This window comes from Equus asinus, chromosome 16 (assembly GCF_041296235.1).
Source record: "Equus asinus isolate D_3611 breed Donkey chromosome 16, EquAss-T2T_v2, whole genome shotgun sequence".
In the NCBI taxonomy this organism is placed as follows: Eukaryota; Metazoa; Chordata; class Mammalia; order Perissodactyla; family Equidae; genus Equus; species Equus asinus.
Window position 1 is genome coordinate 14,711,202 of NC_091805.1, and position 25,370 is coordinate 14,736,571.

Consider the following 25,370-nt stretch of genomic DNA (forward strand, 5'->3'; position numbering starts at 1 on the left):
ATTAATTAGCTTAAGCTCCTCATTTTCTAGATGTGAAAAGACAAATAACCTGCTCAAAGCCATAGACCTACCTAGAGTCTAAGCCAGGATCAACAGTCTAACTACAGGCCTGGATAGAGTAATTCCATTAGGGCAATAAGGGATCGTGTCCAAACCCAGTTTCTTGCCTACTCTATCTTGAGAGTTACTCAAAAAGAGGAAATAACTTTTTCAGAAATATTGACATATTTAGTTTTAGTTAATCCACATAATTTTCTAAATGGGGCCATTTCAGAAAGTCACGGTTGGGGGGGACAAAATTATGTACTGAGGGGGACGAGGGAAGAAATATAACCAGGGATTCATGGCATCCTGTTGGCTAAGGGAAATGAATAGAACTGTTAACTTTCCCCCATATCACTACTAATGCGTACTGTTTTCTCCTCTCACTCCTCCTTTTTTCTGAGGGGCGGTGGTGTATTACAGCAGCATGGTTTTCTGCTCAGAGTGACTTTAAAAAACTATACAAACAAAACTAATTTCAAAACAAAACAAAAATAATTTCTTTACTTACCAATTAGAAAGAGCCTGCAAAGCTGCATTCATATAACAAGTATTTCCAATATTCTTCAAACCTGTAAGACCTATTAAGAAAAATTATAAATTATGTCATCATTCCATAATGCAGTACCTCGATTTTATGCGTGTTTACTGAACACATAACTATGTATGGTAGTTATTACGGTTCCCAAACTATGTTAAGGAAATACAAAATACATTATGGAAATACAAAATAGCAACCTGAACAACCCAGAGAGGTCAGACTTATACAAAAGTGTTAATTTTTAAAAAATTATTTAAATATACATGAAAAGATTAAAATTCCCATATATTAATTACAAAACAGAAAATTTGCACTAAACTATACACAGATAGTTTATACCAAGAACTGTGGGCTTTGGTAAAGTGATGCCAGAGAAACCAAGCCTCACTGGAGGTTGTCAGTTTGCTTTTCTTGCGAATACAATTTTACTAGGCCAAATTTCAGAATTCTTTCTTTTTTGTAACTATCATCTGTAGAGTCCCTCACACCTCTAGGTGAAACATCACACAGACTAAAAGAATGGGCAGTGCCATACAAACAAGTGTTACACTTGAGAGAATCATCTTACCTCTTGCCTTAAGTTCATCTTCTTCTTCCACTTCTATGTCCAGATCATCAAATACAGCAACCAAAGGAGTTTTTAATGTTGTGTTACTAGGTATTTTAAAATCCTTGATAACAAAAAAGAGCAGACTTGAACAAATCCTTAGGTTAAAAGAAATTTTTAATTTTATCTCATGTCACATCTATACTCTAAAAATTAGGATACTATTTTAATAGAACTCTAAGTAGGAATTCATGGTATTACCAATTAGAATAAAACTTACATTTATATTTGGAAAGTAATAAGGATCTACACTAGCTAATAGCATGTCACCGTACCTTTACTAACATAGGTACTTGAATAACAAAGCCACTGTGACTTTTGCGAATTTAAACACAATTAACTCCAATTCAGTGAGATCACATTACTTCTAAAAAGACCTAAGTGCACATATCCTACATTGCCTTTTCAGACTTTTCTAACCTGTAGACTTCCACAATCCCTCCTGACACTTGTTACTACACTTATTTTGCATCCTTTTGTGGATATGAAATAGTTCACTTGTTTTAAACAGTAATAGAATATTCCAATATTAATTCCTGAGAATCATTCAAAATCTTACCTCCCAGAAAAAACTTTTATTTGAAAAATTTTATTAATGACATTTGATAGTTTCCAATATTGTTATTTTATAATTAATGCTCTGATGAACTGGGTTTAAACAGCCTATAAATTTTATACCTCTAAAGAAATTTGTACAAATAAGTTTTCTTCTTCTGAGTAATTTCTTCAACAACAGGATCATGAAGAAGTCCCATGAAAGTAAATTCAAGCCTTTTATGTATGATAAATATAACTCACCAGAGAATTATTTACAAGCCATCAGAAAAGTATCAGTATATTTATTCAACCAGATTCAACATGCATTAAGTGTTTACAATCTTGGGGCCAGACCCATGGCCAAGTGGTTAAGTTTAAACACTGACTTGGTTGGCCTGTTGTTTGCCAGTTCAGATCCTGGGCCCGGACCTACACACCACTCATCAAGCCATGCTGTGGCGGCATCCCACATAGAAGAACTACAATGACTTACAACTAGGATATACAACTATGTACTTGGGCTTTGGGGAGGAAAAAAAAAAGAGGAAGATAGGCAACAGATGTTAGCTTAGAGCCAATCTTCCCCACCAAAAAGTATATTTAAAAAGAAAAAATGTTACTGAGAACCTGGATGATTACTTGTTTTTTTTAATAAAAAGTTTGCAATCGTAATCTACTCTGGTAGATATGGCAACAGACAGCTGTTTTAACTTACTTTTGTTTAGTCAGTGATGATTATTTTCTCATGTGTTTTTATTTGTATTTCTTCTTTGTGAACTATCTGTGCTTTTTTTTTTTTTTTTGAGGAAGATTAGCCCTGAGCTAACTGCTGCCAATCCTCCTCTTTTTGCTGAGGAAGTCTGGCCCTGAGCTAACATTCATGCCCATCCTCCTCTACTTTGTATGTGGGACGCCTGCCATAGCATGACTTGCCAAGCGGTGCCATGTCTGCACCCAGGATCCGAACCAGCGAACCCTGGGCTGCCGAAGCGGAATGTGCGCACTTAACCACTGCACCATCACCGGGCTGATCCCTGTGCTTATTCTTAACCACCTTTTAAGTGCTGTCCTTATAAACTGTTATCAGTTCCTAATGTGATTCAACTCTTAGTTATCAGATTTTTGTTAATGATGGAAAATGGCTCAGGAAAACTTATTTTCAAACTACTAGAACATTCAAAAAGACAAAAAATACATTTCTGAATGATAAATAGCTAACAGTGGGACAGACAGTAGTGGTGGTGATTTATTAGCTAGAACCACTCAACTGTGAAACTAAAAGTGCAGCAAGTATACCTTGTCTAAAATGTACTCACTTTAAGTTATATAATGTGCAAGGCAAGCAAATTTATTATCACCAATGTCTACCATTAGAAAGTGATTCAGGGGCCGGCCTGCTGGCCGAGTGGTTAAGTTCTCGCGCTCCACTTCGGCGGCCCAGGGTTTCGCCAGTTCGGATCCTGCACTCGGACATGGCACTGCTCATCAAGCCATGCTGAGGTGGCATCCCACATGCCACAACTAGAAGGACCCACAACTAAAAATATACAACTATGTACCGGGAGGCTTTGGGGAGAAAAAGGAAAAATAAAATCTTTAAAAAAAAATTTAAAAATTTAAAAAAAGCGATTCAATGATAAAATAGAAAAATCTAAGAGAGGTGGTATCAAGGAACATAAGCGTAGAAATACAATGCAATTTCTGTAACACACATGAGGAAAAAAGTCACTAACGTATTAATCAAACCATACAGAGCAAATGATGATTAGAATAAGTTAGAAGCCAATGAATTATTCTAATTTTTCATTTCTCTTTTCCTATTTTTATATGACTGGAAAATTCTCAAACTAACTGATCAGTCTTTCCAAGCCTACACAGATTTTGCAACCAAAGACTGATGCTAAGCTTTAATATATTCTATCTGGTTTTCAACAAATCAGTAAAATGTTCACAGTCATGCAAATGGGAGCGGAGAGAGGAGGGAAATGAGAGAAAGCAAGCTGAATTATTTGTTATTCCTTATCAAAGAAGGCCTACCACCTCTCCTAGAATCAGATTTGCTAGGAAAAAAAACATCATTTAAAACAGGTTTTTTTTTTTACTTTTAAAAACACATCAGGTGTTTTCCGTCTTCAAACAGGTGGGCTTCAATCTCACCCTAACCCATCATTCTACAAAAGAATAAAGGGCAGCCTAAGTGTTTCACTTGAGGAAAAAGGGCACATTACAGAAATTTTTAAACTGAAGTTAGGTAGGGTTCTTCTAAATTTCAACTACATAACAAATTCTAAAATTATTACCTGAAAATATGTGATATTTTAATTAAATGAATTTAGATTATTACCTGGATGCTGTTATCTTGTGTTTGGTGAAGCGGTCTTACGTGAGGCAATGAAGGCTGAGTTCCTAATTTCCTATCCAAAAACACTTCTTTGCTGCAAGCATAACACCATACTCGAAGAGTGGTAAGGTTCACAGTTAGATAATGCTTGGTCTCCTGTATAATTTCACAGGGGAGGCAGACGAGGAACCAAAATTAGATATAGTTGAAAACACTTCAAAAGATCATTGAAGATAAACTGCACGTCTTTGATGAATAACAATATACTCAAAAGAGAATAAACTGGGGCACCAAAAAAATGGTTTTCAGATAAACTGCTAAAGTATAGTGAGTAGTAACAATATCTAAGCCTGCTCTCAAAGTTATTCCTTTGTCATTTTTCACCACCATTCCATTATAAACACCAGAGCATGAGACTCTACTCTGCAGGTAGCAAATAACTCTAGTACAAGAAAATAATTGACAACAGCACAGTAACTATTCTAGGAGATCAGAATGGCAAAAGAACACAAATGACATGAGTCAAAGCACAAAACGCCTCAAATAATAGTGAATATATGCTCTTAGACATATAAAACTCCAGCCTTTCTCAACTGGAATTCGGCAACAGAATTATGCCCTATAAAAAATGATCTGAATAACTATTTTCTCAATTCTCCCAAGAATAGTACATAGCACTACAATTCTAGACACACAGTAGAGAAGTAAATTAATTATGTACAATGACGCCTGAGAGCTTCTGGGGTATTCAGACTTAATTAATTCTCTTGAGGAACCCTGGTTAAGAACTAATGATGCTGCAGCTATAAATGTGAAAAAGAGAGTTCATTCTCAAGAAACTTACAGTTTAGATTAGGATCTCTACCTAATACTACAAAAGAGGTGTGCCAGAATTACATACAAGCACCAAACCACCATGGGGAAGCAGAAAGGGGACTCCAGGTAGGAGGATGCGCAGGAGAAGGTAAGGTGTGCTGAGCCGTGAAGTCAGCCAGCCCTGTTGTAAGCCTAGGCATCCACTCTTGACTTCAACCCCATATCCTCCGAATATTCCACCTACCCCCTCCAGACATCTGGAGGTGTACTTCTTAAATCATTATCCTCTTAATTACACCCTCATTCTAACATTGATCCTCTTAGCAATTCCCCTCCCCATCTTTCAGAGAGTATAAGCAAACGTTTGATTCATATAAAAAAAGGGAAAATTTTAACTACAACTTGAATCAATAATGTCATGTTGGCTTTCCCTTTCCTTCTTCAGGCTCTCTTTTAAAAATCTCTTGCATCAAAATTTTCTACATACATACCTGAGAGTGGATGGTGCTGTGATCTACTTGCGACTCACCACAGCCAACATAGGAACATCTATTCTACAAACGCACAAAAAGGAAAATGAGGTATTCTATAAACGTGTAAATTAACAATAATAGTATTACAGCTACATTTACAATTAAGCTTTCATCACCTTTGAACTTAATGACAATGACTTTCCACAGACAGTTATTTTAACCAAAAGGTACTAGGCACAAAAGAATAAAACTAGAATATTTCTAAGCTAAAAGTTATGTCACCTCTAATAAGAGGCAGGTGTAAAATATCTTAGCAATTCACTAAAACTCTGCAAAAGCACTGTAAATTAAAACCACAGGTTTGAAGTTTAATTTTTACCAATGATCTTTTCAAAGTATGTTCGTTTATGAAATCCTTTGTCAAAAAAACCTTCTAGTTATCCTTATTCAGATATAAATTTTATAATACCAAACTTTTGAGAAGTAACATACACATACCTCCAGGCATGCCCAAAGATTTGGTCCTCTGACTTTACAATCCTGACAAGTACCCTGAGAAACAAAAATCATACCAACATCATCATTATATTGACACAGCCAAACAAATATAATTCATTAACAATATCATATATAAAAAATCGGGACTCATGAAGATAGAGTATTGTAGTAATTTATAAAAAAAGACACATTTCGGAGAAAAATGAATACAATTTTTCTAAGGAAGGAAAAAACCCTATATCTTACATGAGATTTTTGTATTAAATCTTCTTTCGTTATTTCACCAACTGAATCCAAATGTGGACAATGATTTCGGAAAGTTGACATTTTGTTAGAAATTTTTTCCTGTTTCCCAAAGCTTTCCAAATGAGGTAATACCTAAAGGAAAAATGACCAAAAAATTAATTTAAAAATGTTCATATATTAAATAATGATTAAAATAAAAAATAAAATAAGAGGCACACACGTTTACAAGTTTGCCCTAGAAAAGAGTACATTTTCAATACACCTAGGTTACTTTCATAAATTGAAGTTAATTTGAACATTGGAAATTTCTCTACTAAATAAACATTTTATTAAAATTGACACCTATGAATCAATGTGTGTTTCTCCACTACTTTTCCTGCTTTTTCCTCTTTCTCCCATTTCACTTTTTATTGACAAAAAGGGAAAAATTTCAAATTATTCAATTTAAGTATTTTTATTCTTTTTTAAAAAAGATTAATCCTTATGCTGAAATAGAAACTGAAAAGACAGAAAATTCAAATGGAAACCATTTTCACAGCAGCAACAGCAGTCCCTACTGATGATATAAATGAAATTATCTGGTATCCTAGCAATATACCAGGATAGTCACTTTATATCTGAGTTTCCCAACCTTGGCATCATTGACACTTGGGGTCAGATGATTCTTTCCTGTGGGGGGCTGTCTTGTGCATTGTAAGACATTTAGCAACATACTGCTCCTTCCCACTAGATGCCAGAATACCCTCACCACCACTCTGAGCTTTGAGAACCAATGTCACCGGACAGTGTAAAATTATGTCCTCTGGGGTAAAAAAATCACCCAAGATCACAAACCACATTATTATATGATCCTTTTAACAACCGTGAGATAAGTACCATTATTATTTTCATTTGCATATAAGGCTAAAAGAGACCAATTTGACTGAGTTCACAATGTTAGCATTTGGCAGAACTAGGATTTGAATCCACCTATATGTCTTATGGGTAAGAGCAAGGACTCTACGTCAGACAGACGCGAGGATACCTGTAAGATCAGGACAGCACACCTAACTCACATCAAGTGTGTGTGTGTGTACATCCTTTGTGCAGCATCCTTTTATATAGGCTTTCCCCATGACCATTCAAGTCGCATCCCTCCCTCCCCCATGAGACCACCAGTTACACACTGAGGTAATTTCCTAAATCAATTATAGTTTTCCTAATATTCTTCAGGAGTTTCCTCAATTCCATTAAAACATACAGAAGACAAAGTGTTTTACAATCCCAATACACTTAATTTCCTCCAAGACATCACAATGTCATAAATATGACTTATAAGAAAAAGAATGATAGGAATACTATAATGTTGCTAAATTTTATCTCCACTACAAATCTTATGAATCATACAGCTAACTGATACATGCGTTTAATGCACAGAAATCTTATGATGAGCTCAACAAGAGTGAGTGACTTCCAAGTAAAAGTCTCAGTCTAACTCAGTATTTTTAGGTCTTCTTTGGGTTGCACATTCTTCATAACAGGGCTTTTCATGCCCTTAGTTCATCTTTGGGGTTTGAGAACACTATTTGAGAAAAAATTAAAGAACTTAGTAGGAAAGAATAAAGAGTTATAAATGAGCTGAAATATTAACACACTAGTAAACACAATAAACAAAAAGCTTCAATTAAATCAAATCAAATAATGAGTCCAATATTATACTGTAACCTACAAAATACATCACTCTGGGCTTAATAGTGAACAAATCATTACCTCTAAACATTACATTAATACGTAATATTAATAAGCCATGTTCCAAATTTTCAGAGCATGAAGTTAAACTTAAAATAACTGTTAATATTTTCCATTTCTTATTACGTATGGGGCAGGGTTAGGCAATCTTCCCCACCCACCTCTCACTTCCTTTTGTGGTTAGATAACCTCTTTCCTCTTATCCAGTTCCTTCCACTGCCAGCCATGGTGCAGTAACAGGAACTAGACTTACCCTCTCGCCTTAAATAACTAAAGACCAGACAAAATATATAAAACAATGGTTTTCAGACATTGGACAAGTCAGTGAGGGACACTAATACCTAAAAAGATGAAAACAAGGTAAGTGCCCAGCTTACTGCCTGGAGAGTTTCTAGGCAACACAGTACAGGTAGGAGAAAACCCAGAGTCTGACTCTCCTTGAGTTGAAGAGACAGAGTTGAAAATTCAGGGAGGCCAAGGTGGCTAGCATTCAGAGGGCAGAGTAACAGAGAGGAAAGAACTGAATAAAGAGCAAGAGAACTCAAGATTTATAGAGGGCTACTATCAAGTCTTCAGCTAACTACTAATGAGCACGTGCGTGTGATTAAACTACCCTAAAGAGGGGAAAGGGGGGGCTCTGTGGCCAAGTGGTTAATTTCACACACTCCACTTTGGCAGCCCAGGGTTCACCGGTTCAGATCCTGGGTGCAGACCTACGCACCACTCATCAAGCCATGCTGTGGCACGCATCCTGCCCAGAGGAACTAGAATGACCTACAAGTAGGATATACTACTATGTACTAGGAAGACTGGCAACAGATGTTAGCTCAGGGCCAATCTTCCTGACCAAGAAGCATAAAAAAAAAGGGGGGGGGGGGAATAGATTTCTCTTAAAAAAAAAAAAGAGGGGAAGAACTGCTGTAAAGGAGTAGGTAGAACAATTCTCAAAGCCAACACAAGTGTGTTTGTGTTCCCACTAGCCAGCTGAAAGGCTTCATAACACAGAGGAAGTAAAATAGAGTACTCTGAAGGGTAGTGCCTCAGTAATGGGAAAGAACAGCCCCCAGGCCAAACACTACTTTGGTTCTGCCTTAAAAAAGCTCAAAAGCAAGTATTACAGGGTCAACTATTCTCAAGGAACTTAACTGTGTCCCAGAACAATGATGAAGGACACTTAAAGGAATGAAAAAACCCAGCACCTGACAAGGTAAAAATCAAAATGTCTGGGGGCCAGCCTCATGCCCTAGTGGTTAAGTTCAGTACACTCCCCTTGGGTGGCCTGGGTTTAGTTCTACATCACTCATCAGCAGCCATGCTGTGGCAGCAACCTACATACAAAATAGAGGAAGACTGGCACAGAGGTTGTTAGCTCAAGGCGAATCTTCCTCAGCAGGAAAAAAAAAAATCACAATGTCTGGCATCCAATCAAAAATTACAAGACATAAAAAGAAGGAAAATCTAACCCACAGTGAAAAGGAAAAAAGAGATCCAGAAATGACACAGATGGTACAACAAAGAATACACATATTAAGGAGAGAAATGGAAGAGAGAAAAGAAGACCTGAATCAAGCTTCTAGATATTAAAAAAAAAAAAATGTCTGAGGTGAAAAATAAGGATGAGACTAACATCAAATTAGACAATGCAAAAGAATAACGAACCTGAAGACACAGAAAAGAAATTACTCAAATTTAAACAAAAAGAGAAGACTGGGAAAATTAAATAGAGATTACCAGCTGACCAGAAGAGTTAAAATCTGACCAAAACTACAAACCTACAAACTGAAGCAACACAATAAACTCAAAGCACATGAACAAATTATACCATGGCACATCAACAACAAGTTGCTTAAAACCAAAATAAAAAGAACATCTTAAAAGCAGCCAAGAAATGGGGCTGGCCCCGTGGTTGAGTGGTTAAGTTCGCGCACTCCACTGCAGGCAGCCCAGTGTTTCGTTGGTTCGAATCCTGGGCGCAGGCATGGCACTGCTAGTCAGACCACACTGAGGCGGTGTCCTGCATGCCACAACTAGAGGGACCCACAACGAAGAATATACAACTATGTACTGGGGGGCTTTGGGGAGAAAAAGGAAAAAGAATAAAATCTTTAAAAAAGAAAAAAAAAAAAGCAGCCAAGAAAGACCATAATGTATACTGAAAGTAATGCATGCCAGAAGACAGAGCAGCAACATCTTCACAGCACTGAAGGAAGACTGTTAATCTAGATTTCATATCTAGGAAAACATCTTTGAAAACTAAAGGCAAAATAAAGACTTCTTTAGACATATAAAAGCTGAAACAATGTATCATCAGCATACCTGTGCTATAAAACATGTATGTGTGCTTCAGTCACATACAATTACAGACACAGAGACATATATGGCCTTTTTTGGGTCAATAACACTTACCAGATACCCTCCTATGTCAACTTTTTCACAGATACACATATGTCATGAGGCACCTATTGCATAAATTATCCAATCAATCCTTCTATCAATGGACATTCACCTTGTCTCCATATTCTGCCATTAAAAACATCCTTGTAAATATAATCTTACATGGGCCAGTTTATAAAAAACAGATTTTGCAAGTCTACTTTCCAGAAATGTTCTAACAATTTACACTAATAATATAAGGAATACCATTTTCTGCACAGCAACACCATTTTCTCTACTTCCAATAGGTATTATTGTTTACTTTTGTCACCCAGTGGGCATATTGCTATTTCACCAGCACTCTACTTTGAATTACTTTGACAGCTAGTGAGTTTGAGAGTCTTTTCAAGAATTTTATGGTCTCCTAGATTTGCTCTTTTATTTACTACTACTTTAACTATTTTGTGTTTGCTTTTTTTTCCCCGGTGAAGAAGACTGTCCCTGAACTAACATCTGTGCCAATTTTCCTCTATTTTGTATGTGGGTCACCACCATAGCATGGCCACTGATGAGTGGTGTAGGTCCATGCCCAGGATCCAAACCTGCAAACTCAGGCTGCCAAAGCAGAGAATGTCGAACTAAACTACCATGCCTCCGGGCTGGCCCCTATTCTGCCCTTCTTAATATTAGTCGATAGTATTTCTTTTAAAATTAATCCTGTCTTCTATACTGCAAATATTTTTTCAAACTTACTGTTTATTAAGTTTTTAATTCTTAATTTTGGTAATATACACATAACATAAATTTATCATCTTAACCACTTTTAAGTGTACAGTTCAGAAGCATTAAGTACATTCACACTGTTACACAATCAATTTCCAGGATTCTTTTAATCTTGTAAAACAGAAACCCTGCAGTCATTAAACAGCAACTCTCCATTCTTTCCTCCCACCAGACCCCGGCAACTTTCTGTCTACGAATTTGACTAGTCTGGGCGCCTCATAAGTGGAATTATACGGTATATTTTTTTGTGACTGGCTTATTTTACTCAGCATAATGTTCTTGAGTTTCACCCATTTTGTAGTATGTGTCAGAATTTGCTTCCTTTTCCAGGCTGAGTAAACATTCAATGGTATGTATATACCACATTTTGTTTATCCATTCATCCATCACTGGACACTTACGTTGCTTCCATCCTTTGGCTACTGTGAATAATGCTGCTATGAACACAGCTGTACAAATATCTTTTCAAGTCCTCACTTTCTTTGTGTGTGTGTGTGTGTGTGTACGTGTGTGTGAGGAAGATGGTCCTGAGCTAACATCTGTTGCCAATCTTCCTCTTTTTGCTTGAGGAAGATGGTTGCTGAGCTAACATCTGTGACAATCTGCCTCTATTTTGTATGTGGGATGCTGCCACAGCATGCCTTGATGAGCGGTGTGTAGGTCCATGGCCGGGATCCAAACCTGCGAACCCTGGGCCACCGAAGCAGAGCACACAAACTTAACCACTGTGCCACCAGGCCAGCCCCAAGTCCTCACTTTCAATTCTTTTGGGTATATACCCAGAAGTGACACTGACAGACCATATGGTAATTCTATTTTTAATCTGAGGAATCGTCGTACTATACATATACATATATTCTGTCAGCCATAGCAGCTGCACCATTTTACATTTCCAATTCAGTGCACAAGGGTTCTAATTTCTCCACATCTTCACCAATACTTATTTCTCTCTTATTCTCTGGTTTTCTGATAGGAGCCATCCTATGGGGTGTAAGGTGGTATCTCATTACATTGCCCTAATGATTGGTAATGTTGAACATCTTTTCATGTGCTTGTTAGTCATTTATTTATATACTTTCTTTTGAGAAGTATCTATTCAAGTCCTTTCCCTATTTTATAATCAGGTTGTTTGCTTTTTTGCAGTTGAGTTGAAGGAGTTCTTTACATATTGCTATATATATTTAACTCCTTCTCGGATACATGATTTGCAAATATTTTCTCCCAGTCTGTAGGGTGCCTTTTCGCCCTGTGATTGTACCCTTTGATGCACAGAAGTTTTTCATTTGATGTAGTCCAATTTATCTATACACTTTTGTTGTCTGTGCTTTTGGAGTCATATCCAAGAAATCACTGCCAAATCCAATGCCACAAAATTTTCCCCCTGTTTTATTCTAAGAGTTTCAGTTCTTATGTTTAGGCCTCTGATCCATTTGAGTCAATTTTTCTATGTGGTGTAAGGTAAGAGTCTAACTACCTATTTTTGTGTGTGGATTTAGAGTTTGCCCCATACCCTTTGTTGAAAAGACTGTTTTTTCTCCCCACTGAATGGTCTTAGCACTCTTGTCAAAAAACATTTAAACATACATGTGAAGGTTATTTCTGGGCTCTCTATGCTATTCCATTAGCCTATATGTCTGTCTTACCGCCAAAACTGTTACTAACTTTCTTATGGTATCCTTAATCATTAAAAGTTTCAATTTTTATAAAACCAAACACAGGCCTTATTTTATAACAGCTTCTGAGTTTCTAATCTTAAGGTTTCCTTCACCCTAGTTTATATAGCTAAAGTTGTAGAATAACCATAAATATTTTTTCACAAGGCTTTAATCCATCGAGAGTTTATCTTAAGATAGGAACCCAATTTTATTTTCTCCCAGATGGGCACACAGTTGTACCAGCACCACTTATTACACGATCTACCCATTTCCCACTGAACTGTAATAACCTCTTTACTCTTTATTAAACTTGCACATAATATATTTCTGGATTCTCTATTTTGTTCCACCAATCTCTCTAGGCCAATACCACATTAATCTGATTACAGAGGCTACACAGTTATGTGCCGCATAACAATGTTTCAGTCAATGATGGACTGCATATATGACGGTGGTCCCATAAGATGAGTACCATGTAGCCTAGGTGTGTAGCAGGCTATACCGTCTAGGTTTGTGTAAGTACACTCTATGATGTTCACACAATGACAAAATTGCCTAATGACACATTTCTCAGAACACATCCTCATTGTTAAGCAATGCATGAGTGTATAGAATACTTTGATAATTGTAAGATATCCCTCCTTCACTATTCCTTTTCAGTTTCCTTAGCCATTCTCTGAATGTACTGGGAAATTTAATGGTTTTACCTCTTACTTTCCAAAATTAATACCAATTATTTAATTTTACTGTTTAAATCTTAAATACAAAAGTGATCGTGAGCATCCTTGTCGGGGTCCTTATTTTAATGGTCTTACCACTTAGAATATTTGCTATAATTCCCATCTATTTTTTTTTTTTTAAGGATTGGCACCTGGGCTAAGAACTGTTGCCAATCTTTTTTTTTTTTTTTGCTTTATTTCCCAAACCCCCCGGTACATAGTTGTATATCTTAGTTGCAGGTCCTTCTAGTTGTGGGATGTGGGACGCCACCTCAACGTGGCCTGACGAGCAGTACCACGTCCACGCCCAGGATCCGAACCCTGGGCCGCTGCAGCAGAAAGCGTGAACTTAACCACTCAGCCACGGAGCCGGCCCCTCCATCTATTCTTAAACTTGCTTAGTTTCTTTTTTATTACAAATGTTTTTTTTTGTTTTTTGGGGGTTTTTTGGCTAAGGAAGATTCGCCCTGAGCTAACATCTGTGCCAATTTTCCTCTATTTTGTATGTGGGTTGCCGCCACAGCATGGCTGACAAGTGGTGTAGGTCCACGCCTGAGATCTGAACCTGTGACCCAAGGCCGCCGAAGTGGAGTGCGCCAAACCCAACCACTACACCACGGGGCCAGTCCCTAGAAATGGTCTTGATGAACTTTATCAAGTGCCTTTTCAGCAGTTACTGATGGCTTACTACATTTCTTGCTTCATGTGTTGATATAATCTATTATATCAACTGATTTGATACTAATGATCCTTGCACTGACATACTCTATTGGGTCAAAATTTACTATTAGTCTGTTTCATATCTAGATTCTATTGGCTAATATTGTATTCAGAAATTTTGCATTTCTAGACATAAGTGAGACTGACCTTTTCTAGTGGAAGTATGCATGCTTCACAGAATGCATTTTGCATCTTCTATACCACAGAACAGGTTTTTTGGGGTTTTTTTATTATATGATCTTTACAAGTTAAATGAAACTCAGCTGTGAAACCATCTGCTATGCTGCCTCTTTCAAGGACAGATCTTCAATCATTTTTTTTTCTTTTTTTTTTTAAGGAAGATTAGCCCTGAGCTATCATCCATGCCCATCTTCCTCTACTTTATATGTGGGACACCTACCACAGCATGCCTTGCCAAGTGGTGCCATGTCCGCACCTGGGATCCGAACTGGCGAACCCCGGGCCACCAAAGCGGAACATGCGCACTTAACTGCTGTGCCACTGGGCAAGCCCCTTCAATCATCTTTTCAATCTTTCAGTGGAAATTGATCAATTCAAATTTTTCACTTCTTGGGTCAATTTGACTAACTTATATTTTGCTATAAAATCATCCATTAATCTCTCCTATACCTAGGTGTCTATGTTGTTTCCTTTCTCAGTCTTAATCTTGCATATTTTTAATCCAATTTTTTTCCCTTTTACAAGAGGTTTATCTAGTTCATTGGTCTTTGCAAAAAAAACCAGCTTTGGGTTTTATCCTTTCTACTATTTTTGTTTTGTTGTTTCCAATTCCATTAATTACAGTTTTATCTTTAATCTCCAGGTCCTACTTCATTTTGATTTTATTTTTTTATCCATAAATGTGAGTACTGAATTCTCTCATTTTGATTTACTTAATAACAAAAGCATTTAAACTATACATTCTCCTCTAAATACCAACGTTTGCCAATGAAATGGAAACATTCTCCTTTCCCCTGCTTTCTAGATAGTCTGTAATCTCACTTTTGATTTTGAAATGTTTTAAGTCCATCATTAGAAGAATGGATATAAAAATGGTGTATTCATGACTGAAAACCACACAACAGTTTAACTGCATGAACTGAATGGATAATTTATCAACATGGATAATCTAAAGACATAATGTTAAATGGAACAAAGGAAGATGCAAAATGACACACACTGTACACTACTCCTGAAGTAAAAATTTTGAACATGCATAACAGTACATTGTATCTGGAGGTCCACAGCCACTGTAAAAGCATAAAAATAAAGTCTTGAAGGTTATATACTCTGAATGGTCTCTCAGAGCAAAAAAGAAATGGAGGCTAGGGAGAAAGATTATTAAGTTCTCTCTGTTCTGCTATTAATTTTCCATCATCTAAACAATTTAATCAGAATTAGTTCATGTAAACAAAAGCTAACAATTTGTACCAAGGCTATTCAGTATCCCCTATAATTAAATACAACACTATCAAAATAGAAAGACCTTAATATTCTAGTTATATAGTTTTACTCAGTTATTTCACTTTGACAACAAAATTATTCTTTTATTCCTTTATTTGATAAAGATTGATTAAGAGTAGGAGATTCAGATTTAGAGGGTAAGACAATAGGGGTTCCTAGCTACTTCAATTTCTTCTCCAAGTGTATACCACAAGAAAGAAGGTATGCACACTTTCATGCTAATTTGATAGCTTGTTCAGGGGAGATAGTTACTAGACTTTAGAAAAGCCAGACAACACAAAGGCAGTGAAAGTAATAGTTGTAAATAAAAACGCAATTTGTTCAGTCTACGGATGTATACCCCACAAAACTCTGAGACTCCTCAAGAAGCTTCTGGCTAACAGTTTGGGAATCACTAGGAAGCACAAGAATATTCAAGTTTTGCATGGAAATTAAGGCTTTCCAGAGTTTGACCTCAATTCGTCCTTACCTTTGAAATCTTTTCTCTGGCAACTTTTTCCTCTATCTACCTTAACTGGACTATTTGAAATTTTCTCAGCCATAATGATGGTAATAAGATCAAATAAAAAATTTGCCAGATTGAAATGATTGCGTTCATGCTCAATGACAGACAGCTTTGGGGGCTCATCTGCCCATCTGTAGATTCAAAACTGCTACCGAAGATATTACTTTTACAGAGGAGAATCCAAGCAGTACAATCTCCAAGTTTCAGGCCTGCAATTCTGACCCTGCCATCCTAATAACAGAAGAACAGATATCCAGATTTTAACATTGGAAAAGCAAAGGGACCTGTTATTAATATTTATCACACATTAGGACATAGCTGGCAACCTAATGAGAACCTTTTAAGATTGAGAAACTGCCTGCGTTCCATTGCCTGGTCTATTCCAAAAAGTAACAATTTATAGAGTCAGATTCAAGAGACTGCAAGAAAAAAATTTCTGTCACAGGGCAGGCCCGTGGCCGAGTGGTTAAGTTCGCGCGGCTCCACTTCGGCAGCCCAGGGTTTCACTGGTTCGGATCCTGGGCACGGACATGGCATCGATCGCCAGGCCATGCTGATGTGGCATCCCATGTACCCTAACTAGAAGGACTCACAACTAAAATATACAACTATGTACTGGGGGGACTTGGGGAGAAAAAGTAGGGGAAAAAAAAGAAGACTGGCAAAAGTTGCTAGTTCAGGTACCAATCTTTAAAAAAAAAAAAAGTATGTCAGGAGAATTGGTAGCTAATTTAATAGTTATATAGAAGATTAAAATGAATCCAGAAGGAGGTCTGTACTAGCAAGTGGCAGACCTGTTCAATACTTTTAACAAAAATCTGGATAAAGACACAGAAGGGGGGCCAGCCCCATGGCCAAGTGGTTAAGTTGTACGCACTCTGCTCCAGTAGCCCAGGGTTTCGCAGTTCGGATCCTGGGCGCCGACCTGACACCGCTCCTCAGGCCATGCTGAGGCAGCATCCCACATAGCACAACCAGAGGCACTCACAACTAGAATATACAACTAGAATATAGAATGTACTGAGGGGCTTTGGAGAGAAAAAGGAAAAATAAAATCTTATTAAAAAAAAAGACAGAAGGTAGACTAATGAAATCTAATTATAAAATGATACAAATAAATTTTTAAAGAAAAAGTAAACTATTCAGAAAAATGAGCTTAAATTAACAAGGACGGATGTAATATTCTATATTGGGGTTCAAAGAATCTACTGTCTAAAGTGAAGCTAAAGAAAGGGTTTCAAGTATTTAGATTCTAGATGCTAGAAGATGCATGAAACAACAGTGCAATTCTTACTCAATTTATCAATAGAACAATAGGTTTCAGAATAAAAAGAGGAGCCAGTCTTATTGTGCTGATAACCTAAATAGATTATTATCTGGAATATTTTAGTACGAAGAATACTGAAAGCTACAGAATAAGAATGCCTTCCACAGACAGCCTGAAAATAAATAATTTGAAAACTGTATCTTATGAAAAAGACGACACTGGCTAAGAGTAAAATTTCTGCAGCAATGCTACCTAGGTACAAATTCAAGCTCCACTTTGTCCGGGTTTGTGACCAGGGTTACTTCTCTGAGCCTCAGTGCCCTCATGTATAAAACTGAGAAAATTACAAATATGTACCTCATGGAGTTTTGGGGGAATTATATACACATATAATTTATATATATATATATATATGTTAACATACATAAAGTGCTCAGAACACAGTGACATAAGCACTCAATAAATAAACGTTAACTATTATGAGGAACAACTGAAAGTACGTACGTTTAGACAACAGAAGGCAGAAGTTGGAGGACCTGACACCTGTGTTCCAATTACTTGGACATAATGACCAAAGTAAGAGGGTACCTTTGTTTTTCATGTAACTTGAGAAAATTAGAAACAGCACATTCAATCACTGGTGAAGATTATCAACAGAGCTACAGAAAAACGGAAGGTCAAATCTTGGGAAGTAGGATGTTCCCCATCATGGATACACACAGAGGCTGGATGACCATCTGTTGGAGGTGTTTCAAAGGACAGCATTTTGCACTAAAAAGTCAATTCTAAGATTTGCAGATCATGGAAAAATTCATTTGTCTGTCAGTAGTTTCAATCTAGACTATTATTGTTCCACCATATAGCTAATGTGACTAGTCCAAGTGTACTATTTTAAATATTAGGCTTTAGAATTATTTTAATTGCAAAAATGCAATTATATAATAAGCTTATGGCTAATTTTTCCATATTTATCATAGAATAAAATTGCTACCCAATAAATGCAAGCCAAAAAACCTGATAAATGGAAATATCAGTGAGAAGAGCACAATAACAAGGAGAAAGTTTCCTTCATTCTAAATCAACCCATAGTAAGTGTTCATGTGGACTTTTAACCCATGAATTCTGCTGATGAGCACTTTAAAGAACTGTTTCCGGGCCAGCCCAGTGATGCAGCGGTTAAGTTCCCACGTTCCGCTTCAGTGGCCAGGGGTCAGCTGGTTTGGATCCCAGGTGCGGACCTATGCACTGCTTTTCAAGCCATGCTGTGGCAGGCGTCCCACATATAAAGTAGAGGAAGACGGGCACAGATATTAGCTCAGGGCCAGTCTTCCTCAGCAAAAGGAGGAGGATTGGCAGCAGATGTTAGCTCAGGGCTAATCGTCCTCAAAAAGAAAATAAAAGGAAAAAAAAGAACCGTTTCATATCCTTTCGACAAATATTCTGGCAAACACAAACTCCTTCAAATCTTCACACAGATCTCACAGTCCTATAAATCCCCCCAATCATTCTTAATTTCCATTCAAACCATAACAAAGAAATTTAGTACTAATCTTCTAATTTCCCTCTTCCTAGAAACTCTAACTCTTAACAGACAAATTAATGAGAGGCTTATTAAGTCTATTAAGAAAATTACGTAATCTCCTGATTTCTTTACCTGCAATCTATCTGTTCTAGAATCCATTAACACTGCCACAATAAATCATCCAAACGCATAGCTCCAATCTGGCAACCCTCACTCTAAATAAAATTCTTTAATTGGTGGCCAAGTGGTTAAGTTCGCGTGCTCCGCTTCAGCGGCCCAGGGTTTCGCTGGTTTGGATCCTGGGCTCAGACATAGCACCACTCATCAGACCACGCTGAGGTGGTGTCCCACATGACATAACTAGAAGGATCCACAACTAAAATATACAACTATGTACTGGGGGCAATTGGGGAGAAAATGCAGAAAAAAAAGATTGACAACAGTTGTTAGCTCAGGTGCCAATCTTTTAAAAAAAAATCTTTTAATTGAGATTTGTAAACATTAATTAGCATTTCCTATAAAGAAAAAAATCTGTCCAACAACAGAGTAAAGTCAATTGTGGCCTTATCTAGTTGAAATAATTATGACAAACACCTAAGGGGAGAGATGAGAGGGAAGAAAGGAGGGTAGGGAGGGAGAACAAGAATGAACGACTATGACTGAGTTCTGACCCAGCCTCAAACCAGCTGATGGTAATTTAAGTCATTTCTGAGCAAGATGGAGGGGTATTAAATAACAATACATCAGCCTTATGAGACGGTCATTAAAAATACTTATGTAGACCATGCAGAAACACGGAAAAACACATGCAACAACATTCAAATGAGAACCACTCTAAGAAATGTTGTCAATTCTTTTTTTGTTTACCAGAATATTGGTGATTATCAAAAAGAATCAAAATTTGTTCATCTAAATAATGCCTCTACTAAAAATATTAGAAATTCCTCCTTCAGGATTTTATAAATAAAAAACTGTAGGAAAGGGTCTTATTTTATGTCACGTTCAGTCCCATATTTTCACCATATTACCATATTTCAGGATTGTGCTAGGCCCTGGGAATACAGAGGCCGACAACTAAGTATGGGCCAGACACTACACATTTAGTGGGCTGGCAGCACTGTTGAAATCTCCATGCTACTTTCCCTTTTGAATGCCTGGTCATCCACACTCTACTTTATCAGCACTCTTCAACACCCTGCAACTCCTTCATTCTCCTGAAGTCACTAATTTGAATGTCGGCAACCTTCTGTCAACCCTCCTCCCTCACACGCTATATAACTTTCAAACCCCAGTGCCATCTTAGATTCCCGCCTCACTTTCCATATTGTGTCACCTAATTCTACTTATTGCTTCCTTTTTCACCACTTCTCAATTCATATTTCTTCCAGGTCTCCACCAAAATGGAGGCTTTCATTTCACATCTGGATTATTTAATGAGAATGCCGGTTAACTGATACAGCTGATATCCGGCCCCCTTTCCCTTCAGCTCACCTCACCGTTCCCTTGCAGCTGTACGGACAGTACCCAGGCACACTGTAAGCTTCCCACCTCAACCACTTCTGTTTCTAAGGTCTCCAGCCCATCAGGAGCATGCCCAGCCCTAGCCCAGGCAACCGGAAGTGCGCCAGGCATTTCAAAGATGATCGCGATCAGTAAGGACTGGTAGTAGGTGGAAAAACCCACCAGTCCCCCTTCATCTGGTAGGACAATTCTAAGGCCATTCTACTAAAATCTCCACAGGATAAGCCCCTCATTAAGGCTATCCATTGGCTTTTCTCCCTTCTCTGACTTTTTACCACTCCCTCACTTGTGCTTCCTGGCATCTCACCTACACCCATGTTCTTATCTCAAGGTCTGCTTTCAAGGTAGCCCTTCAGAGAAACTATAAGGTGATGCCACCAAGGTCTTGCTTACCCTAAAGCTGCCCAAGTGTATTCTCCTGGTCTCAGTCTTCTCCCAATTACAGCATTTCTGTGGATCACAAACCTCTTCGGATCAAACATCTTCAATGAAGTCTTTATAATGTCCCTTTTTCATCTCCTATTACTAACTTATACAAACCATAACTTCTTATCAGCCAAACTGTTCTACTGATCCTTTCTCAAATATAACTTGTACCTTTCAGGAACCCAATAATCTGTTCATTTCAGAAACGTCCTCCAATATTCGCCCGCTGAAAATCTTTCAAAGTTCACTCATCTCAAATGCCATCTCTAGCAAGATCTGATCAAAAGTAAAGTCCCCCCTCACCTACCTTCCTGATTAAAATACTCGTAAGGCACTTTCTGTACTTGTGTGAAAAACTGCCCTACTTGAGTACAAGCTTGACTGTAAGTTCTTTGAGGGCAGAAATCACATTTTATTCTTTCCAATTTCCAAAGGGTTTTCCCTGGTAGACTTACAGATACTGACCAACTTAGCCTTCTAAAGTAACTTTTCAAAGGGACAATTATTTTGATTACACACTGTCTCTTAAATATCAGTTCTCTTAGGGGGCCGGCCCCGTGGCCGAGTGGTTAAGTTTGTGCGCTCCACTTCTGTGGCCCAGGGTTTCGCTGGTTCGGATCCTGGGTGCAGACATGGCACTGCTCGTCAAGCCATGCTGAGGCGGCGCCCCACATACCACAACTAGAAGGACACACAAATAAAAATGCACAACTATGTACCAGGAGGCTTTGGAGACAAAAAGGAAAAAAAATAAAATCTTAAAAAATAAAAAAAAAAATTTAGTTCTCTTAATATAAATACTATATTGTACGAACTTCATGCTCCTTTATATAGACAATTAAACCAACTATACTCATCTCGAACTCTTTGGAGCTATCCTATTTATCGTAATGCTCCTGTAATCATAGTAGATTAAAATAAAAAGGGTTAAAAACTAAAGAGCTTTACTTGTTTTTTTCAGAAACAACTACATTTCACATTTCTCACCATAAATCTTTCACCATTTATGTACTTCATTTTCTTGCAAAGAGTCCACAGTGTGTCACGTGTGATAGTTCACAGTGCTCCAATATCTGTCTGAATTCCAACTGATGTCAAAGGTTACTTCAGCGAGATTACTTCAGGCTTTAAGGAAATTCTGATCCCTACACAATCTTGAAATGCTTGCCACGGGAAAGGACTTCTTGGCATTACTAACTCAGAACTGGCAGGAGGATCAAGTAAGATTGTATATGTGAAAGGTCACTGAAAATTCTAACAGCAATATAGGTACATAAATGTGAGAATTATCTCAACTGTGAATTTCAAATACTTAAAACAACCTATTTACTACAGTCTAATGCCATAAATCTGCAATGTTATGTTATTTCTTATTGGTAGGTTACAAAAAGATCACAAAAGACAAAAAAGTGAAAGTTGGCAATAAACCAGATCAAAAATAAGAAGCAATCTTAGGTAGACTATCTCTCTTGCATTCAGCAGAACGTCAAATATCTTGTTCCTGGAATATTTTTTGTACTGTCCTTCTTTTTCCAATCCTGCCAAAGTAAATGAAGTAACATAAAGTTGCTGGCATAGGGGAACTATTAATTTTTGTAAATTAGCCCTGTTTTTCAATAAGATTCCTACTTTTCCCCTTATTTATATTAACAGAATGAAACTACTAACAAAATTTAGCCTATCATCTGATTTGGTCAGAATTTTCCAGATGACAGAATTGTCTCAACTAGAAATGGAACTAGGACGGCCTCGTTATTTTTTGAAACAGGTTCTTCTTAAAAGAAAAATAACCTAACTAAACTAAAAAACTCTATTATTCTATACATCTATTAAGCAAGAAGTCTAGAGATCCGTGTGGTAAAATTCTTCCCCAGTTTAGAGCCTGTGCTCCTGCCAGGATTTCCCCTTCTGGCCCAATTCTCCAGGCCTAATATTGATTATATGAGAATGTAAACCCTAAAAATACTTAAGTGCAAAGCACCTAGAAGAATCTCATCCAACAGCTCAACTTGCACCCTGTAAATATTCAAACGAAGAGCGTTTTGTAGTCGGTAAATATCTGAGAGTGAAGGTCTGGGAAACAACACACCATGGAAATTTGACCCAAACAAAAGCTGCAGACGGACAGACCGTAAGGGTAACCTCTGAAACAGTCTGGATCAAACACGGGTCGAAGAAAAATTCCAGGGACGATGACACCTAGGTTTTCTCCTCCCTAACAATGAATAACGGGGCCCTGGGGCTGCACGAATGGGTCCGATCACCCCAAATACGCCGCAAAGCGAAACCAGAACCCGGAGCCGTCTGAGGCCCCCGTGAGGGGCTGGCACGCCGGAACCGGGAGACCGAGCAAAGGACGGAGCCCCTCTCGGGGACCAGCCTCCAGGGAGCGCCCCCTGGGGACCCCTCCTCAAATCAACAGCGTCGCGTCCTCCGCCGACCCCCGCCCGGGCGGCCACCAGATGACCCCTGCAACGCAGAGCACTGCTAGGTGCCCAGGCCCGCTTCCCGCCAGCGCGCCCCAGCTGCCCCCGCCCCCGCCCCAGCCAAAGAGGCCGCGGCAGCGTCCGCAGCCCCGGCGCGCGGGCGGAGCTCGGGGACCGGCGCCCGCGGCCGGCGAGGCGCCCCTCGGCTCCGCGCCCCTCCGCAGCGCCGCGCTCACCTCCACGGCCTTCCCCGCGGGCCCCGCCAGCGCGGCCGACGACGGACGGCGGCCTGCGGCCAGCTCCTCTCCGCCTCCCCGGGCCTGGAGAGGGGCGGCGGCGCGACAGGAGCGCCGGAAAGCGGCTCCGCGGCGCTGCCCGCGGGGTCCCCGCCTCCCGCACCCGCCACTTCCCGCAGCAGCCGCGGCTCCTTCCGGTGTCTCCGCCGCCGCCGCAGGCGTCTCCGGCGTCGCGGGAGTGTGGGGAGGGCGGGGCGGCGAGGAGGGACCGCCCCGGCCTTGGGCGTGGCCGCGGCGGCCGCCCAGGTGTGGAACCCCAGACCTGCCCTCCCCGCGGGGACTTCCAAGGTAGCTAGCGGGGCAGGGACCTTGCACTTGCAGAGCAGTTTTAGGCTTTGGGCACTTTTCATTTTTACACGTGTTCTCCCGTCTTCTAGGACCGGGAGCAGGTCTTGTCTCGATGCATTACAGAATCTGCAGGAAAGCCACCCGGGGAAGGGCCTCAAGTTTCTGACCTTGTACAAAGAAATATTAGACAACTCAATTCAATTCTTTGTTTTCCTCCTCCCTTTCTTCTCCCAACATCTTAGGACCTAGATTCTCTGAAAGTAATTGTGTTTCCTTTTCCACATTTGAAAAGTAGAAATCCATCTCCCTCGTTTTCCTCTAGGCCAAAATCAGGAACAAATCAAGTATTTATTGAAACCTTAGTATTGGCTTAATGCCTAGAGGAAGAGATCTGCCTTCCAATTTGTGTAACTGCTAAAATTCGTTCAAGTGATTGATACGCAAACAATAAAAAGCAGTTAAATTAATACAATTTATCGTTAAATTTGCCAGTTTCAATGTGTCTGACTGCCTCTTAACTTTTTGGTCTCCAAACAGGAGCACGTACCCAAGTGTTATGCAAGATGCTCAGTCTCCATCAGAAACAAGTAGAGAATATGAGAGCTTCTACTTCTGTTTTTATGGTAAATATGGAAGAAATGAACCTTTGCCAGCATTCTTTGTAGGGATTGACACCAACGCCTCAGTTTGTCCGACAAATGGTCACCTATCCTGGGTTCACTGAATGAGAATGGAAGTTTCACAATTTGGAGGGTGCTGGTGGTGCTACCATGCCTTCGTTTACAGCATATTTCAAAATATTGCAGTTTACATGCTACATGATGTCAGCAATATGGTTAATTTTTATTTTAAAAAGTCAAATATCAAGGCCAACCTGTGGTTAAGTTCAGCACACTCTACGTCAGCCGCCTGGGTTCAGTTCCCAGGTGCAGACCTACACCACTCACCAGCAGCCATGCTGTAGTGGAGACCCACAAACAAAACAGAGGAAGATTGGCACAGATATTAGCTCAGGGCAAATCTTCCTCAGCAAAAAATAAAATAATAAATAATAAATAAAAAGTCAAATATCTAAGTGTTTTAAATATTTATACTCTTCTGTAAAAAGAGAAGAGAATGGTCATGAAAATCATTTGTCCCCTGATGTCTTGTAGGAAAGTACTGTCTGACTTAAAAAAGAGTGGTATAGGTGAATTTGAAAAAAGACAAGTGTTTTAAATTTTCTGACCTTTGCTGTGATAACAAGTGGCTATCAGCAATATGCTAACTACAAAATTTTTTTTTAGTGTATACATTTCACCTAAGGCCTCAAAGTAAAAGTGAGATTTTAAAAATGAGTGAGAAAGTAACTGCTTTTTAAAAGAAACTTGTGCAACAAAGAAAGCATTTTGAAAAAGTTTGACACTGTTTCCATTGTTAAGTAATTTTGCTGCCAAAAACTATGTCACCTATAAAAACTAATCTCTGCATCAAAAGTCAACATTAAGAGATGAAAAGGCAAGCTAGCAAATAGAGGACATTTGAAATATATATAACGGATAAAGAGTTCATATATACATATACACAGATATATATA

General features: G+C 38.6%; 1 protein-coding gene across 6 annotated transcripts in view; it reads right to left on the reverse strand.

The window, feature by feature from the left end:
- The window catches only part of USP33 (ubiquitin specific peptidase 33), a 53,412-nt gene extending 29,732 nt beyond the window's left edge, over positions 1-23,680 (reverse strand). For 2 of the 6 annotated variants that reach the window (XM_070486640.1, XM_070486639.1), the window contains exons 1-7: positions 23,447-23,674; positions 6,102-6,233; positions 5,856-5,909; positions 5,376-5,438; positions 4,072-4,224; positions 1,152-1,254; positions 554-623 (exon numbers count right to left, since the gene is read on the reverse strand). In XM_070486640.1, coding sequence (XP_070342741.1) covers positions 554-623; positions 1,152-1,254; positions 4,072-4,224; positions 5,376-5,438; positions 5,856-5,909; positions 6,102-6,182 — 524 coding nt within the window. In that variant the 5' untranslated portion in view covers positions 6,183-6,233; positions 23,447-23,674. Of the gene's footprint in view, positions 1-553; positions 624-1,151; positions 1,255-4,071; positions 4,225-5,375; positions 5,439-5,855; positions 5,910-6,101; positions 6,234-23,446 lie in introns of all 6 variants that reach the window. The other 4 variants (XM_070486638.1, XM_044749072.2, XM_070486637.1 and 1 more) reach the window with 3 other exon arrangements.
- Positions 23,681-25,370: the final 1,690 nt, after the last annotated feature.